The sequence below is a fragment of the Calonectris borealis genome, chromosome 1 (genome assembly GCF_964195595.1).
Source record: "Calonectris borealis chromosome 1, bCalBor7.hap1.2, whole genome shotgun sequence".
NCBI lineage: Eukaryota > Metazoa > Chordata > Aves > Procellariiformes > Procellariidae > Calonectris > Calonectris borealis.
The window spans coordinates 43,714,823-43,735,197 of record NC_134312.1 but is presented as its reverse complement, the minus strand read 5'-3'; the positions used below and the strand labels follow the sequence as shown (position 1 = coordinate 43,735,197).

General features: G+C 35.5%; 1 protein-coding gene across 2 annotated transcripts in view; it reads right to left on the bottom strand.

The window, feature by feature from the left end:
- NAV3 (neuron navigator 3) overlaps positions 1-20,375 on the bottom strand; it is a 270,974-nt gene that overhangs the window by 140,920 nt on the left and 109,679 nt on the right. For both annotated transcript variants that reach the window (XM_075150396.1, XM_075150404.1), the window contains exons 5-7: positions 17,797-17,974; positions 3,277-3,345; positions 461-600 (exon numbers count right to left, since the gene is read on the bottom strand). In XM_075150396.1, the coding sequence (XP_075006497.1) occupies positions 461-600; positions 3,277-3,345; positions 17,797-17,974 (387 nt within the window). The remainder of the gene's footprint in view (positions 1-460; positions 601-3,276; positions 3,346-17,796; positions 17,975-20,375) is intronic.

Below are 20,375 nucleotides of genomic sequence, written 5' to 3'. Positions count from 1 at the left end.
ATTCAGACTTACATATACACTAGGTAAGGTTCTGAAGGAATAGATGCATGTAATATTGTGATGCAAATATAATATTCTGATTCTTCTCCGTTAGAGGCTAAGATGTAAAGTCCCCTGAAAATTATGGCAGTCTTCCTTTGGGTATGAGTAGACTTGAATATGGACCAAGATTATAGGCATCCAATATGGACTCATTTTTACTTCAGAAAAATCACCCAGTGATATTTCCATCAAAGAGGGATAAAATATAATTATAACATATTGAAAGTTTGCAGTTCTGAACTTTAATCCCAACTCAACCACAAGTCCTAATTCAGAGCCCTATCTCCATAGGTCTTCCTTACCAAGTCTAAATATTACATTCATTTCTTTGACCATTGTGGATGGGTTCTTCAGGTGATTTTTTTTTTTCCCTCTTGTATATTATGTAGAGTGAGCTTAGTAACTTTTAATCACTTACCTTTTTCATTTCCGTTTGCATATTGTGGAGGCTTGTTTTTGTCAATGCTGTTAAAGCTCTGGCTTCTCCGATTTAAATTAGAAGCTCCCTGGACTTTGGTACTGCTGCCTGCAGCTGGCACCCTTGAGGGTCCTGGAAGCCTGGAATGGTATAATGAGAAATCAGCTCATTTTATATAATGCAACATATAGAGGAGGTAGTATGCAAATATCAGACCAGAATTTAAAACCAACAACTGAAAACAATGATTTCAAGTAAGCAACAATGAACAGGAGGGTTCAAATTAGTTAGACTCCACAAATGAAAATAAAAGCTTATCCTTACACACACAAAAGGGAAAAAAATGCTTTCTAGAGTCACAAGACATGTAAGAAAATGCTTTGCATTTGCCATTAACAGTGCTAAAACAGATTCACCCTAAAAAACCATTGAAGTGCAATATTAACTTTTTATTTAAATCTGTCACTTTTGAAGAGGAAATGTTACAGAAATTGATTAGAAAGCACAACAATACATAGTTGAGAAATATTTCATATCTCTTACTCTAGTAAATGTTTCACAGTGTTTAGCATAAAAGCTGACTTTTTAGTTATCATCTTTGGTTATTTTACAGAGGGCTATTGGTTAAAGCACTTCCACTTATTTTAAATGAAAAATATTGAAAATACATATTTTAGCTAGATGCTACAGATGCCTGTGTACCTTTTAGATAGAAGTATATAATGTAGACTATACAGTTCATTTGTTAGTATTTGCTGCCACCATCTGAACCTTACTGTGTGGCTATGCTAAAGAAAAAAATGTAGACTTTCTTGTCCATGGTGTGGGTAAGCCTGCATCTTTTTTCTGTCTGAATCTGTTCTCTGATGTAAGATTCTTTAATACATGCTTACTTCAAACTTTCTGCAGCGTCTTTGTGGGCACCCCCACTCCCTTCCAGTTTTGTTATCTGATAGGCAAAATGAAATGCTTGAATCAGCAAGAGGCTTTTGCCATAGGAGAAGAATCTCTCTCTTCTGTTTCTCACTTATTGGAATGATATGATTATTTTAATAGTGGCAATACAAATTATACCAGAGTTATAGAATTCTGTTAGTTTCACTATATTATGAAAGAGCAGCATCAGAAGGGAGAAAAAAATCACGTCACAAAGAATTACAAAATGTTAGATTTCTTCCAAACTTTTTTTTGTTTAATATACTGGTATAGCAGAAATGTTCAAATCATTTTATTTTCTTTAGCGAACATATGTAAACAGCTCCATGTTCTCTTCCTTTACCAATTTAAGCCTCAGAGAGCTAATCCATCAGTTATTTTTATGGCTCATTCTGGCCGCCAGCCTGCCCTGCTAGTCTCTGTGCCGAGCCCAGAGCAGACTGTCTCTGCTCTGCAGCTGTACGCATGCTAACCTTTACCGTGACCCATGATTTCGAGTGATCTTCTGTTCCCTGAAGAATGTACTAAAACAAACTTAAAAATCCATTTGCTCCTTCTCATTACCCTAATTTGACAGGCAGTAAGAGCCCTGAGATCATTTGTCAAAGGTAATGAAAAAAGCAATGAGAAGGCATGTGCAACACTGGAAACTCATCTGTTCTGTTAAAATATAAAATACTTCTGCATATATTCTGCATGCCAGAATTCGAGAACTTGCCACAGTAAGCACATTATACATGAGGTCATTTGCTCTACACACTTTCCAGTTTACCTCATTTTCTGTCTTTTTTAATTGAATTCAGGTTTTAAATTGCTCTTTCAGAATCATGTTAAGCAGCTAAGGAAATGCAAAGAGGAGAATAACAAATAAGGGACAAGTCACATACCTCTGAACAGGCTTCGGAAACACTGCCACAGATTTAAAGTATTAGACAATAAGACTGTTAACCCCAACATGTTGAATGTGGACAAGACAGGAGCATCAGCAATAAGGAAAACTGAAGACCTATAAATGCAGGTGCAAAGCAACTGGACCATGGTATAGCTCATTCCAAGCTATCACCAGCAACTCAAATTGTGTTAGTGCGCTATACTGCAAAATGCAATCTTTATTGTAGATTATGCAATTTAGAGTTCATTGTTCTCATCAATGAACTGTACAGCAAAGGTATAATTAATGAACACATTAATTATCCCCCACAGAAAAAAAAACTAGAAAAAAGATTAAGCTTTAGACCTCAGTTTCTTTCTTCTGCAATCTGGCTTGTAGATTTTAGTGCTCATGGAAGTGATAAAGTAAAAGTACTGATGAAATCTGAAACAGGTCAGCTCCTACACACAGCTCTGTCAAATTCACTGCCAAAACAAAGCATCTCGTTAGTGGGGACTGTGTGCGGGCTACTCTTGACGGAGCAGAAGTCTTGGAAGTGGTTCTTTTTTTCTGCTCTTTTTTGCTTCTGCGTGAACTTGGCTCTGTGAACTCAACTTCTCAGGTGGGTTTGTGATACACGCAAAAGAGCTAGTGGGAATTGGGATGGACTCCCAAACTTCTTTTCACTCATGACTAAAGTAAGGATTTGAGCCAGAGAGTAGAGAGCACTAAAATCACCAACTAATCCTTCACATCCAATATTTTACATGCAGGGTACAAAGATGCAGGATACATAACAACCAGAAATATTACTAATATACAGTACAAATCAGCTCCTTCCAGTCCATACAAGGCTTTCCCATGGCAGAGCTCATCGTTGCAAAGCTTGCACGCATAACATAAATACACATTGTTTAATGTTTGCTTATGTCCAAAGGAGAAAATATCAATGGGCATATACTTGCTTGAGTATCACTAACAAGCAATAAATTAGAGATATTTAACTGACCTAGAAGTCTTTTTTTGACTGGTTGCAATTCCACTGTGATTAGACTGAGTTGCATATCTGGCTGTGAGACTGTATGAGAAGAAACAGAGAAATTGAATTAAAGAATTTCTTTGAACATGTATAGAAAGAACACACTTATCAGCAAACTATGAGTTAATGAATGCAAATTGAACATGGATAGAAAACACAAATTAACTGGCAAAAATATGTAATAATGCAAACATGCAGATTTTTATGAGAGATGCAATGCACAGATTATGAAATAATGGATATTGTTATAACTTGTCTCGTTTGCTAGAAATTGTCTTAGGAATAGACAATGCAGGCAAATTTCCAGTGACTGATTTACTGAAGTCTAGCTTAATTCACACAGAATGCACCTTAAAACTTTGTGCTTTTTTTTTTTTTTATCCACAAAAAGTACTAAGCACAAATATCAGCTACTAGTTTCTCCAGCAACCTGGCTGGGTTCACAGTCTGGCAGTTAGGAACGAATTTCCTATACCAGATCCAACGTGGACTCATAAAAATTCCTGCTAAAGAAAAGTGACCCTCCTGACAGTAGAGCTATGTGAAAGAAGCATCCCATCATAGTTTTCATTACTGTTACAGCAGCACAGGTCACGTATGTGATGCATCACCCAGGCAATGAATCAGAGGCTTCGTTAGGAAAGCCCTGACGTATTTAGACTCACAGTTAAATTCCATAGGAAAATGCACCTTTGTCTATTAAGGCATTCGAGTGGTGTTTCTGCAACAGAAGATATACTGTGCTATAGGGCTAAGAGCTGCATATACCTTTTGACACCCAACAATGTGCCATTACTAAACAGCAAATTCATGCCTCTATTTTTTTAGAAATTTGCATAGGGGATATGTCAAAGGTGCGGCCTACGTAAGTCCTCCTGCCAGATAATTTCAGTTTCTATGAGCAGGTGCATCCTTCGGGATCCACACAGCCTAAGGATAGAGACAGGTGCCTAAGCCAGGTGCAATCACAACATCAAATTCCTTGCATTATTAAGGAAGTGGTGGAGAACTGAGTAAGCAGAAACTCTGATAGTCACAGATTGCATTTGTCTCTTACAGTTCTGCATCTTCCAGCAATTCTTCTGAGTAGCAGCAGAAACCACAGAGCTCTAGTTCCAGCTTTATAGACTGGCAGCACTTATAAGAAACACCTGGTGGTATTGAGTCTACCAGAAAAGTGTTAAGCAATTTCTGCTAGTCCACTGAAGCAGATAGCCTAAGCATAGAGTGGATGGGAGAAGCCTTCCAGGGAGAAGGGTCTTCCCATACTGGCACAGCAGTCCTGAAGAGAAGCAAGGGGAAGGCACAAACCAAGGGACAATGTGAGACTTGAATGGGATGCATGGTTATTGTTACTTTACCAAATTAAACCCCAATAAAGGGTTCAGCATTGCCTCTGTGCCTGCCAATTACACATGGCACATGTGCACATGATGAATGTAAAAAAGAGAGTACTTCAGTCTTAAGAGGGCAAAAAGGAATCATTCAATATATCAGAACAGCATTCAGTTCTCTGACATATATCTTCACAGTAATGCTGACAAAGTGCTTTTTTAAATGACCATAACTTCTGTGGGAATTACAATAAATTATAATAGTATCATAATTATAATAACATCATAATAGTTTGTATGTTTTTATCTATCTAGTCATTAGCATATTAAAATATGTTTCACTTACAGCTATCTTTCTTAATAATGTCTGGACTTATGATGCAAATGTGACATAGGATGTTTTGCTGAAGTTGCTAAATTTGTGCCTGGCATAACAGCCCATCTTTTGATAAGATCTTCCACTCGTGTTTTTTTCAACATATTTAAAATGAAGGAATCTAGAAATGGTTAGCTGGTTATCTGCATTGACTAAACTAAGAAGTTTGTGAGAAAAATGATATGTCAAATAAAACCTTAGTGCATTTATGTTGTAAAGGGTAAAATGATACACAGTACAATCAACACGGACAGTGAGCTGGAAAAATAGAGTGAATAGGATGCATTGCCATAGTGTATCATAGCTTTTCTACCTCAAGCAACAATTCCAAAGTAACTGGAACGATCAAATAACTTAATCTCAGTGATGTTGCCGAGTTGTTGATAAGCTAGCCCACAGACAGACGGAATCCTTTTTTTCCTTTTTCTTTTTAATAGCAATAAATAGATGAAGCACCTATCTGGAAATGATTGCTAGAATGCTTTCCTTCCATGCATATTACTTGAGACTCCATCCACTAGCAAATTCATGAAACGTCAGCTTATAGACTGCTTTCAAACTTTCCATACAGGCTTGAAAGGCATTGATGGATGTGTCAATGTCAGTAAAGCATCATTTCCACTGTGACTGTGTAAATTTATTTTCTAAAGTAATGTGACAAATGAAAGGGAAAAAGAGAACTTTAACAGCTCATAAACCAGGTGCATCAAGTTCCTAATGACTTTGGGTTTTCCTTCTCAATTAGCACTGGATATGCTGGACCCACAGAAGTTTTGCACAGATGCCTGTTTCCCAGCTGCTGGCCCCAATATTACAGTTGTGAACTACACCACATCTAAAGTCTACCCACTCTTCTAAATCTATAAACACATATTTACCTGCTGCCGTCCATCCTACCAAATCTGTCTGTAGGTAACATCTGGCAGTCAGAAAATAAAGCTCTTTTGCTTAAAACAGTCATTTTTTATGCTTATAGATCCACACAAAGGTTTAATAAATATATGCCTGTATTAAAGCAGCACAGTAGAAGTTTAACACTACAGTATTTACAACAAGGAAGGATTTATTTGTCAGAGGGTTGGAAAGAGGGATTTTCAAAGCCTCTAGTTCTCAGCTGCTTGCTCTCAAGACCCTTTCCACTGCCATAATACCCCAGTAGTCTTCCCTGACATGGTCACAGCTTTGACTCCTCAGAGGAGCCACAGCAGCCACCTGCAAAGCCCAGCCACGGCACACTGGCAGGAAGGGGACATACAAACCACAGAGGAGACCGACCCTGATCGCAGAGCCGGCAGGAAACCCTGCTGCTCCCGCAGCTACAGCCCTATCTTTCAGTCCTGGGGGCAATTGCAGTGCTGGACCTGGGCCAGGAACAGTTCTGGCCTCTGGCATCATGCTTAACAACTATCCCGTTTCACCTAACGCTTAGGGGAAGAGAAGGCAGATGCTCCTGGTTAGGCAAATCCTGTTCAAAAGAGGTAAGATGGTATACATGCATCTCATCCCAAATCCTTAGAAATCATCTGGAGTCTGCAAACTGGATTCCAGGTGGAAATCAAGCCGCCATATTTTCTCTTGCAAACCAGGGAAACACTAGTCAACACAGCAGATATGAAACGGTGACACTGGGTAATTTCTGTCACTGCTCCCTTGGTGAAATGCCATGAGAAAATGGAATAAACATGCTGAGACTACCCAGAAAGGCAGTTCAGCACAGAGGTATCTGGGGTAGTATTGAGAAGGAAGCTACAGAGATGTTAGAGATTGTACTGACCCTGAGATGCTGGTGAGGAACACCACCGCTGTACTACAGCCATGCTGGTTGCAGGAACCAGGACTCTGTGCTGCGCCACGTGGCCATGCAGCACAGTCAGTCACTTTGGGGAGCTATGCACCATGTTCCACAGAGGCAGGGAATTGATCGAGGGCATACAGTCGCAGGCAGGATAAAAGGGCTAAGAAATGGCCCTAAAAGCTGTAGGGGATCCTAGGAAGTCAATATAAGCTACAATATTAAAGGTTCTTAAATGCCCTCCCACCAAAAGTGAAGTGAAATGGGCAAATAAGAACAAAGATAAAGAGGGAAGGCAAGTGGCTGCTCAACACTGGACTAAACTGCCAGAAAGTCTGTTTTGCTGCTATACAAATAGCATGGTATATCAGGAAAGAAGTAACTCCTTGAAAGTGTGTATGCCACGTAAAGCTGAAGGATGGAGCTCCTATAAACCTGGATACAGAGCATGAATCAAGCTGAAAATATTTTAACCTCCTTCTTCAAAAAGTAACCCATGCAGCGTTACCCTGAATATCATCTACTTTTTATTATCAGTCTTGTGAAAGATCAGAAGGATCATGTTACATCACACTGTCATTTTCCTGTAATGTTAAGAGTCACATGGTGGTTCTAAAATGCCAGCTGTGTGATCTGTTAAAATTAGACAAAAGGCAAAGGGGTTTGTAGTATGTAATCAAAGTCTTTCTACCTTACTGGCATAATTGAATTTTAATATGCTGTTGATCTTATAAAGTGCATTTATATCACCAGGGTGATTGCACTCCAGAACTGTTTGAGACTTTTCTATTAGAATGATAAAAAAAAAATAGATTAAAAGGAATGAATTTTAAATGGAAAAATTTCCCCAGATGATCTTGATTGTGCTGTCCACAATTTCTATTTATTTATTTATTTATTTATGTATTTAACAAACTCCTTGGCTGCATACTTCTCATTAGCCTGCCTGGCAAAAAGCACGAGAGAGAATATTCTAAGGTTCACCTGACTCCAAATCCCAAGCCTGCCTGGCGAGATGCCACAGGAAACAAAAGTTTCCAGGCTCCTCACCATACCAAACAGTCTAGGCAGCTAAAAGATCCCTGATTCCTCAAATGGACAGCCAAGGAAGAATGAGGAGGAAACCAAAAAAACTGAATTTTCCCACGAAAAATATTTTTCAGACATTTCTTTTGCCTTTTTATCCCAGTCCTGGTGAATTAATATATGGTTATATCTACGTATATGTATCTATCTATCTACATATATATATTTTTTAAAAAGTTGTTTATTTATATATAAATGTTATATATGTATGTGCATTTTATATATATATCTATATTTTATATTTTATAGATATATATTTTTTATATATACATCTAACACAGAAACACACATTTATTATTTCATTCACAAGAGGAAATGCCTATGGCTGAGGCAGTGCTAGCTCATACCATATCATCTGTTCTATATTAGGTGGACATTGCTCCTTTCTACTCTTTGAACTTCTGGCATCCTATATGAGAAGTCTGTCTCCAACTGATTCAGGCTTGGAGGTAGAACTAAAATTGTGTTTTCACACTAAATTTGAACTAAATTTGTGTTTTCCTGTTGTTCATAAACCAAAACTCGGATAACCCAGTTTTGCGTCAACATTTATGTTCTTGCAGAACACAGTAATAAAGACTTGTAATGAGAATGAATTGTCCAGCACAGTGATCATACCTTCCCACCCCAGTCCCAGTATTTGTACTACAGGTATTTTGTGGAATTTAATGAAAGAATGTATGAAATCACAACCTTAAAGAAACAAAAAGGATATCAACTAAGTAATAAATGTGCTACTAGCTACTGTGCTTAACCTGAACTGTAACTCACCTTAAATAACGCAAACCATCTTTTAAAAAACATTATTTTTTCTGACCAAATTGGCCAAGTGGATAACAGCATGCTGCCAGAACCAGGACTATGCCCTTAGGGTCCAATCATACCCTTTTATGACCTTATCTCCATACTATTTATGATCTTGCACTAGAACAAAATTATATCATATGATCTGCACAGTAACATAGTATAATATAATAGTATGCCACTATTCTGTTTCACAGTTTGATAGAATAAGACTGTAACAAAGTTTTCTCCTAGAGGGAATGAAAAAGGGTGTGCCAGAAAGCCTGAGGCTGTTATCCAATCTACACTCATTGTCTTTTGAACCCTTTCATAGATTTCCAGAAAATCCACATTCATCAACACATCCTAAAGTATAGTTGGGATTGCTATAAACCTGTATCAGTCAACCAATTAACACACAGTTAAGGCGTTAAAGTACATTTGTGAGCATTTTGTTGGGTCTCCCCATTGACTCTAAAATAGTCAAGAGCTATGCAATACAAAGAAATTACAAAACCTTCTACTAACATTTTAGCTATGTTCCCATAAGCATTTTCAAAAAAGCAGATCAAAACACAAATACATATATAAGTGATTTTCCTAAGCTGCTAAATTATCTCTTGTAAATGTGATGAATTTTAAATATAACAAAAGCTCATTTTTTCACTTTTCTGTTTTAATCCATTTTCCATGGGCACTATTTGTTATAAACAGAACTGCCTATGCTTCTTTGGTATATGGGTTTGTAATATTTTTTTTTGGTCAATGAAGAGAGAAAGTGATTTTCTCCACAGCAGCTGCAAATTGTACTGTTATTTCATTAACCGATATCTGCAAAATAACAATATGCAGAATATCGTATTTGTTGCACAGCCTGTAAAAATATTAAGAGATTAAAGTTGATAAAAAGGACTGACAGTAGCAAGGAAAGTAGCAGTACAAACATAAAACTATGACTTAAGTCAATGCAAGAATGCAAGGAAAAGACTGAGTCATACAGTGCTGTCAAGGGATCTGTCAAGGAATAAATAGGAATAAGGAAAGAACATTTTGCTTCAGAACAGGTAAGAAAATAAATCATAGGACAAAAGAAAGAATGAAGACTGCAATAGTTCATTATGGCTGCCGTTGAACTTTACATTCATTTAAGTTATATTTGCTATATACACGAAATTACAGGCAACCTCAAACATTTGCAAGACGTCAGACTTAAATAGGTGGAAGACCTGGGAAAGGAAAAAATGCTTGGACACAATTTCAGCAGAACTCATTTTCAGGCAATGAGAAGAATTAATGAATCTGTATGGAGAGTGAGGGTAGAGCAACAAAGAATGTCTGAAGGAAAAATAACTACATTATAAAGCTTCTGTTCCTTCAAAAGAAATATATAAAAAGTTGGATTAAAATGTTACAAGGATGAATGGAACACTTCCCATTAAACTCTACATGATCTGGATTAGCAGTAGTGAAAATTATGGCCAAAGTGCTTCAAAACTGAAATATAAAAAGTAATGAGTGGCAAAGACGACAAGTGCAAGACAATGAGAATATCTGAAATGCACAAGATGAAAATTGTCACTAAACTGAATTAAAGCACTCTTTTGAAAACTGTAAGAACAGACTGAGAAAGGATGACAGTCGCATTTTGCAATGCAAACAGAACAAGAGGCAGAGAAAGAAATATCATTGTTGAGTAGATGGCAGAGGTAATTTATAAACAGGAGAAATCAGTGTAACTATGTGTCACAGGTTCCTAAAAAAAAGTTCAGACAAACATCAGGTACGTTGCAGAGAGGAAGAACTGTAGAACATACTGAATACACACAAGGGCAGGTACTAACCAATAAAGGACAAGTGTTTCAGGATCCAGCCCACAGAATTATGTAAGAAGGTAATAAATATAAGCAGTTTCTGAGAGGTTGGTAGTGAAAAGTTTAAATAAGACATGAAATGTTAAAAAAAATCCGTGAAAGTATTAAGAGATTAAAGTTGATAAAAAGAACAGACCGTAGCAAAGAAAGTAGTAGTACAAACATAAAACTATGACTTAAGTGAATGCAAGGCGTTTTTTTTCATTATGTTAAGCTTGAGATATATTATTACTTATCTTATTTTAGAAAGGATAGGATACAGGTGAGAAGTATGTGAAAAATACATTCTTTTTATTTGCATTGTTCTGCCTTTTCTGTATGAAGGCTATTAGAAAGGTTAGTCATTCGCCATTATCAAAAAGTAACCCTTCTGTGTACGGTTATTTCTAAGTCTCAAATGCAACAGAAGTATGTATTATGAATCAAATAGTGCTTATGCATTTTTTGCAGGTTGTTTCAAAATATAGCCAAATTTTAGAAAAAAAATCAAAATAATTGCTAATGAAAATGTGCCAGTAATATTAATATGTAAGAGTCAATGAAGGTGCATTTTTTACATATTGCTCTGCCAATATATCATAGCTGTAGCCTAGAAAACTCCTGCAACTGCAGTAATTCCCAGCATGTAATGAGAGTTACATAAAATGTGTAAATTAATTTCATAGCTGTGTGAGGTAAACAAATGGAATGCACAAAAGCCACTTTTCCTGATAACCTATATAGTGCTTAACACAGCAACAAATCTCTTCTCTAATTTATGCAATTCATTATTAAATATCATCTATTTGCTTAGGTACATAGTTAATTGATCTAATTGGTACACAGAGATCCATTATACTTTAGTTACTTGGACTTCAGGACGATGACGGTGAAAGAACTTCCTTCGTGAAGTTTCTTTCGCTGGGAACTGTGAGGACTGTAATGATTGTGCCTTTGAGGGGTAGAACAAAATGGGGCCAAAGCTGATTTTCAAGATAGAAAGATAGCTCAGTTAAAGTAAAATTAAATCCCTAAGGTCCATTTGAAGGTCAGCTGCTGCAGATCCTGGTGCAATCATATAAAGCAATTCATTCTGCATTATCTCCCAGACACATAAAAATACATCAGATTAGACTAATAGCAGTTTGTTCGCTTAGACTCTTACTAGAAAACAGAACAGAAAGAAGAAATAAACTTTTTCTTAATTTTTCCTCTTTGGAGTCATTAAATAATGACTCTCTAGTGGGAAAAGCAGAAATTACCTATCTGTTTCCCTTCCTTAAAACCAGGTGACTAGCAGTGGCAAGAGCTAAGGACATTGAAGAGACTTGGTTCATCGTTTTCCTTTCCGTTAACCAAGGAAGACGCAGGACTATTTACACATTCCGTTTTTTAGCCTACATGTCAGTGCAACGCACTTGGTGCAGACTATTAAGGTTATATTTTTAAGCCTTGAGAACCCTCAAACAAAGGCCTTTTTCTAAGTTGAGAGTGGTGTAACCAAGATTCGCATACGGATCGCCAGTATTCTGGCATGGATCTATTTAAATTCGTAATCATAACCACTACATTTGCATTACTGTATTTCACACAGCACAAGCTGTGTGTCCAATATGCTTCATTTTTTCCCTAGTACTTTTGAGCAGGAGGCAACATGAAACCCAGTTCATTGCAGTAGTTATATACGCAACTGCCTGTGAAAATCAGCTACCTAACTTTGTTTATGCGCCTAGGAAAACCAGGGTGCTCTTTTAATACAACAGATTTAACAAAATCCATCTGGACCTCAAGCTGTGCTCATCATTCCTGTACGTGATAAAATAGTTTGTCCGTCTTGGGGAATTTTGCTGACAGCTTACTGAAACCAGTTACTGCCTAATCCATAAATGAGACAGAACTTCTTTCATCCACATGTGTTTTCTCTTAGTATCTGGGTGGTTGAAAGATCGTCACTGCAGAAAGTTTAGATGTATTGCTGTGATAATGGAATCCACTAGCAAAGCGAAGCATAAAAATATAATGTAACCATTGTTGTCATCTATCTGTACTGACAGATATAAATAAGGCCACCAGCACTGTATTTTTTTAACTAAATCTCAAAGCTGCAACAGTCATAAGTAAAGAGTGAAGTGCCTACCTCAGATTTTGAAGTATTCAATTCCCACAGTTAGTCATACAAGAACATAGGAAATTTTAAGATAAAAAGAAATCAGAAATCACATCTAAAACCATTCTCTCCCTTAGGTTACCATTTATTATTTACCACAGATTTTTCCGCTAATCATCTAAACAATTTTAAAAGTTTTTATACTTAGTGGTTCAAAATTATAATCTTCCATAAATAAAGCATATTCTTTGCAATGAAATTTCACTTACCATAAATCAACTTCCTTCAATCTTTTTACATTTAATTTGAAATGTTGGCCCTAGGATTAGATAGGCCAATGATACTCTTTCACATGCAGAATATTGCTCCCCTTCTGTGCACACAATTTTCACAATACTGAGCGTGGTTACGGACAGATTACACGGGCTTAGGAATGTTAAAGTATTGCCACACTGACCGATTTTAGATAACTCTGTTAGCAGCCTGCTGTAGGCTATTCATTATACTCATATGCAAACTTTACACTAAGGGGAGAGAGGCTCCTCCAGAAATCAGTTTAATTACATTCCTAATCTGTGTTGTCTCCTGTAGGAGACACAGATTACCTAGTCATCCAAGGACAACTAACCTCCTGAATCAGTCTCCTGAATTCCCCATTTCTGCACAAACCTAATCCTGTCGGTCTCACGATATTCTGATTATAACCTTCCCCTGGGGCTTCTGTTTGTTTACCATATCAAAACAACCTGGCTGTGAAAGCTGTAGATTCCTAATATAATTTCTTATGCCTGTTTCATCTTTTGTTGACAAAGGGCCAAAACACTGTCTCACTGAGGTTGACACTAAAGTAGGTTGGCTTCGGTGGCACACGGAATGGGCTCAGACCCAATAATGATCACAGACATTGATCATTACTGAGGACATCATAACCTGGAAATCAGGATGAGAGTACCATCAGCATCATCATCTTCATCAGGACCACTCTCTTAAATTAGGAGAGTGGGACACTAACCCTGTACATACAAGGAAAACTTCCTTGGTCATCAGCAGGGCCTGAATGCTACCACTTCTGTATTCTGACCATCTTCTGTGTGACTTCTCAGAGGTATTTCCCTCTCCCATGTATAATTTGTATTTCTCTCTGAAACAGTGGAGAGCATCACCTTTTCATGCTTTTTTAATAAAGCACACACAACGGTTTTTTACCTCCTAGGAAATAAAGTTGAAATTAAGCAATATGCTTACTATAACTTAGCTGGAAGCAACAACATTTCCGATGGAATAATCTAACCTAAAGTAACTGCAATTATTAAGACATAGTTTCAAAGACTCCAATTATAACATGAAATGTGATTGCTTACTGAACATTTTTAAAAAGTATGAAGTCTATAAAAAGCATCCACATTTTTCAGTGTATATGTTTTGGTTTTGCTTACATGTCACACATACAAACACGTACATATCAAACACACTTAAAAGTATACAGTGCCTCAAAAAGACAGCTTTCTTTCTCAGATGTCTAACACAGTAAAAATATGTGAGTCTTCAAGTAAAATAAAATATCCATAGGTATAAGAAGAGAATTTTCACAATACCTTTGAAAATTTGCTCAAATTAGGTTTGAAGAGTTTTGCCATTACTGAATAAAAATGAATGTGCCATTCAGGTGTTTACTACTATACTCATTATCTGACCTCTGCCATAATAACAAGATTATTTTTCTTGTTCCTCTCAAAAACCTGAAAGAACTGTTTGTAGGTAATAAAGGACCACAGACCAAATTAGTGGAAAATTATCTCTGTTACGTGCATTTGTCAAATAATTTTTCCAATGTATACACCATAAGTAATTTGCTGCCTTAACGTTTCTACATGACAACCCTTTCCACAGTATAAAATGTTAGAAAACAGAAAGTATTAAGAATTTTTAAAAGCATATTCAGAACTGCAACAGGCTAATAAAGAGAGGCATAGCTGCACAATAAATGTGTAATAATAAATTGCCTTAAATATTAACATCCACTATGAAAGGATAAAATAGCTCATTTTATCACCACTACTTTAGAAAAAAAGTAAAATTACTCTGTTATTGGTAGTAGTTAGATTATCTATTGAGTTAATAATTTCACATGGAAAAGGTGAAGAATGTGACGTTATTACACAACTTAGATTTTATCACTTTTCAATACTCTTCATTCAATGAAAGAGGAAGGTTTAAGTTTAAGATTTAATATTTTGCCAAAAATACCTAAAGGTCTCAAGTGTCCCGTGGAGCAGCCATATGAGTTCCTTAGGACCTTCTAAATAATGAACTCCTGCCCTGGAAATCATGTTGGTTCTTTCTGTAATTAATGCTGAGACACAGTTGCCATGAAAGCAATCATATAATAGAAATCAGTCTTGGGAATCATGTAAGCTACCTGTCCACATTTCCGATAGCAAAAGGCAGGCAAGAGGTAAGATGAATTCCATCAAAAGCATCTTTTCTTTTTTTAATTTCATATTTTGGCTTCTTTCTAAACAGAAGCCTTTATTTACTCATTAACAGCTTAAATCTAAAAAGCTGTTTGGGAAATAATTTTGAATTATTTTCCAAAATATTTGTTTTGATGGGAAAAAAAAATTAATTAAATTAAATTAAATTAAATGTCTGCTATGAAAAGAAGGGCTGCTAAGTCCACCAGAGAGAGTTCATATTAATGTATACTTGTATACACACATCTATTTGTGGAAAACCTGTTTTTTAAATGTAGTAATTTTTCTTAGAATTCAAACACCTGAATTTCCTAATATTACTTCAAAACAGTGACAAATGAAAAAGCCAATTAGTATTTTAAAAAATCTATATTTCTGTTTGTTTCTAAGTCCTGGAGCTCCTTGTTTTACTAGCAGCTCAGAATACTAGACATATTTGCAGCAGAAGATAGAAATCTTTCGTATAGAAGAAAGCTTTTAGAAGTAGGGAACTTTCTTTGTCCTTAAAGGCTTTACAGAAAAATATATGGATAGAGAAAATCATATTCTCTCAGGCAGTACAGAAGTTTATGGTGACAAATATTGAACTTCTGTATATGTGAAAGCAAACAGAAAAATTCTTGCTTTCAGTTTTTTACATAGAAACATTTTGCAGCTGAAACATAGCTTTGAATAGAAACTTAATCAAAGAATGAAATGATTTTAAACTCCTGGCATTAAAGTAGAAGGTCTAAAGCACACCGATGGAAGTAGAAATTTTGTTAAACCAGCCTTAGATGTCACTCTACGAAGGCATGAATTCTGGGGTTCTCAACATGGAATGATTGCCTTTCCTCCTAAAGAAGTATATTTAAATGTAGCAAAGTAGAAGAGGAGAAAAAGGCGCTGAAGGACCACGAGATCTTGGGGAATTATAATGAAAAGAAAGCTTTATAAAAACTGCATCCCCTCTTTGCCTACCATTCCTGAGCAGACAAAGGACTTGTGTGCAATCGCTGTCTTCCAAATAGTAAACAACTGCTTTGCTCCAAGCTTTTTTGGACAAACAGAATTCCTTGCAATAGTGGTGATGTATAAAGGAACATGGTAACTATTTTTTTATTAAAAATTCACCATGGGTAAATTAGAAAAGCAGGAAACATTTCAGTTCTTTTACTAAATTATAAACAACAACCAATAACCAAAGGTATTTACATGAAGCTGGCTAAGCCCTTAATTCCACTGATTAAAGCAGTGAACACTTATAGACCTACATTCAGAATGTCTTCCTTATGATAGGAAAAACAGTTAATTTTTGAATAACAGGATGTTATTGCCTCTTATGCAGTATTAAATATCCTTCAGAAAGCAGAAATTCAACTTCAGAAAATGTTGAGAGTGGTCAGATTCTTTCAGGATCACACCATAATTCCCTAGGTTACATGTTAATAGTAAACTTCACAGAGAAAGCATTCAAAGACATTGATTTTCAGCAGCAGAGAAAAAAAATGCATTTTAAATTGTAATGTCCAAGGCAAACACAAGTGTGTCTTAATTTTTGTATCAAATGAGGTAACTAAATTGCCATCAGCAACATTTTCCTGTAAACATATTTTTACAACATTCCTAGTTTCAAGACAAAGGTTTCTTTTAGGCTGAAGTGTGAAAAGTTTTCGCAATTGAAGAAGAAATATGTTTATTATAAACATGAAAGGGTAATTTAGATATGAATGGACTCAAGAACCAAAATTTCATTATTGTACTCTGATACTTTTAATCCATCCTAGATCATTGACTTATCATACTCTAGACATACAATTGTTCAGTAAGTATGCAAAAATTTTTAAACAAGCAAATAATAAAACAAACAAGTATTAAACCCAGCACAGAAATATATAAAGCTCTTCATTAAATTACCTTTACATAGTTCTACATGTGAATAGCTTTTTTTTAACTTCCTCGATAAAGTATAAATTGCTAATAATCTTTCCATTTAAATAGATATTTGTGTTTAAAACTGGTTCTTTTGTCATGGCCAGTAAGCAACTACCTTCTCAAAATATGTTTTCAGCTTCAGTCTGAAAGCAATGTAATTCAGCAATTAAGGATTCTGCTGAGTGCTTTGCTTTCCTAAAACTAAATCATAAACTGACCACTTAAAAGAAACTAGATTAAGGCCATTTCTTCTCCCTTACAAAAAACATTCAAATAGAATTAAGCACTCAAAAAAAGAATGCGTGGGTATGAAAAGAGTTTATAACAAATGAAAGTATTAATTGTGCCTTTTCCCCATGTATTTTGCTAATAATTTGAAATTGTTCATTTACACATGGAACTGGGTATGTGAGGAAAAAGTGAAAATAACCAGTATTCTAACCTCCGGGTGTGCTGACAGTCTCTTAATGTGCAAAGGAGAGTAAAATCAATAATAAAGTGAAAGAATGCTTTAAAATTAATTAAAATTTGAACTAAATTTAATTGGGATTTTTCTCTGTTCTCACTCTAGCTTTACTCCCAAGAAATGCAAGCTTAATACCAAACAAACACTTAAGATATTGTTTTCCTACATCCACTGCAAAAATAGCTAAAAAAGGGAAAAAGGTAGTCTTTTAAGTCTTAAAGCGGCCTAAATTTTTCACAAAAATTTATCTTTTTTGAACAGACAAATAAAAAGCTTTTACACCTGAGAAAATAAACTTTTTAACCTACCTCGACTGCATATCTTGGTGTGTTTTGGACTGGCTGATTTCAGCTGGAGGTGAAGGGACTTGCTGTTGTAGCTCCACCAAAGACTGGTAGTACTGTTGCTGATGATGTTGCTGTTGTTTGTACCGAGACAAACTGAAAAACAGTCCTAAAATGGCTTTCAAATTTCCATTCCTTATTTCTATTTTTAAAAAAAGAAAAAGAAAAAGAAGTGAAAACGCTGTGGTTTTAAACTTCAGTTTTGTAACAGTTTTATACTAAAACATCTCTGTACATACCTATAGCTATACATATTTATGCCTTATATCTCTTCATTTATCTCTAATATCAGGGATGTGTCCTGTATCACTGATACTTTATTGCTTGTTACAGTCTTTGCTTATTTATGTGTCACTGTTGCAATAAATGTCTCCATAATGTCCTCATGATGAGTCATATGTGCATGGTCATAAAGAAAAGTACACCAAACCTTAAATAAGATACATAATCTGAAATTAATACTCCTGCCTCAATACAATATAAATATTCTCAGTAAGCAGGGGGGCATTCAGAAAAATCTGAATTCTTTCTGGCCTTAGGTACACATCCCTTCTACCTCATGTCTTTAAATTACTCTTCTTGCTTTTTGGACAAATTCTGTGCACACTGGGAGTAAACAGTGACTTCTAGAAAAAATTGGAAAGAGGAGATAGTAACAGTCTTGTGGATGAGCACATATCCATTCACAATAATTTGCAAGGAACATGACAGAAGGAGATCAACGGAAAATACCTATTAAAAAAGGTGATCGTAAGGTTCATGATTACATCTTTGAACTTTCCAACTACATGATTTTCTAGCTTTCTGTTTTACACTGCTATTACTAATTAATGAAGGCTTCAAAAATACAGCTTTCACATGAGGCTAAAACAGCTACTAGTATGAATTTCTGGTGAGCCACAGTAGCATCCTCATGTCTCCCGTTCCTTTCTTAGTCTTTCCCCAGCCTAAAATGAAGATTTTAAAAGGATAATGTTATTCTTTGCTCATAAAGGATCTCTGTATCAAAAAAGAAGCCTCAGGAGGCTTTAATGAAATTATCTGCAGCACTTAGGTCTGTTCATAACCTCGTTATTAATTTTCTTTGGCACTGAACTTCTTGTGAAAGGTTTTCATTAGGCCTGTAGCCTTGTAACCTAACTTGCAACTTTCTGCCTTCCCTGCAAATCTGAATACTGAGCTGTATGTGCTACACAGCCTTTCTTAGGTAATTTTTAAAGCAGAATTTATAAACAATGACTGTCATATTCATGTCCTTTAAACCATACTAATTTTCTTCCAATAGAACTAATTTTCTTTCAATAGGATTAAGTGAAATGTTAATACATACAGTAACATGCCAGCAAACACTGGAGCCCTTATGCTCTCAACCCGTTCTTCAAAAGCCAACACAATCCCGGACACTGGAATATACTTTGCAAAATGGAAATTTGTTCTAAGTATCCATACTTTCTCATCTTCCCTATGAAGATGCTGCAGAATCTTTGATTCCCCACGAGACCACCAGAGATACACAGAATAATTTTCTCAGAATTAGAAAGCTTTTTAAGCAACAATGACTTTTGCAGTCAGGTTGGTTTCAAGGAAGATCATTATCAAGGAACACAGAAAACTTATATTTAAAATTATCTTTAAAAAACCCAACAAGACACAACTATCCCTATTTAAGCTGCTCTGATTCTAAAAGATTTTCTGTACGTGATACTGATTTATATATTTTTATGATTTTGCATCACTTAATGCTCAGAAAAAGAACTCTTTGTTTGATAAATCCCACTCATAATTTTTTTATTTTAAAATTTTGCTCTTTTTGTGTTAAACTGTATTTTTTACTATTTCTAAAGAAGAATGTTATTGATTTTGAACTTCTTTTTCTTTCCTACTTTTAAACAAGTTGGAGGATTTTTCTTAAACAGAAAAAATCCAGAAACTTCTAATATGGAGTGTTTTTCTTCATAGCAACTGGCTTATTATTTATCATTTGGGTTCTCCAGTAGAGATTATGCAGTCAAGATTTGAAAACTACTTTTGCTCTAGACCTCCTTGCTCAAATGTCAAAATGAGGTGGGAAACTGATTGTGAAATATTCAATACTTGTAAAGCTCATGGTTTATTCCAGAAACTGCCTGGTCATTAATAAATGACCAGTAGTAACAGGACATATTTACCAAAGCCTATTACAAGAAACAGACTTACGGTTTCTAAACTTACTTGATTTTAAACATAAATTTGCTGACAAAACACCATGAAGGTAACTTGAGAATTTCATGATAAAAAAAAAAGAGTCTGTTTTTCTCAATTTCTTCTCCTCAAGAGAAGTTGTAATATTTAGGATTGTACATGCTAAAAATGGTATATTTAAGCAAATCACACTTTTGTGATACTTTGAACTAATATCATTACAAATGTATTAGCAGATTTACACCAGATTCATGACCATCTGAAAAACAGCAAAACTAGTTTTAATCTTACTTCAGAACTCAAGATCTGCCTTATTAAAATTCTGTTTTAAAGATTAATGAAATTTTTAAAAAACAGTGCTT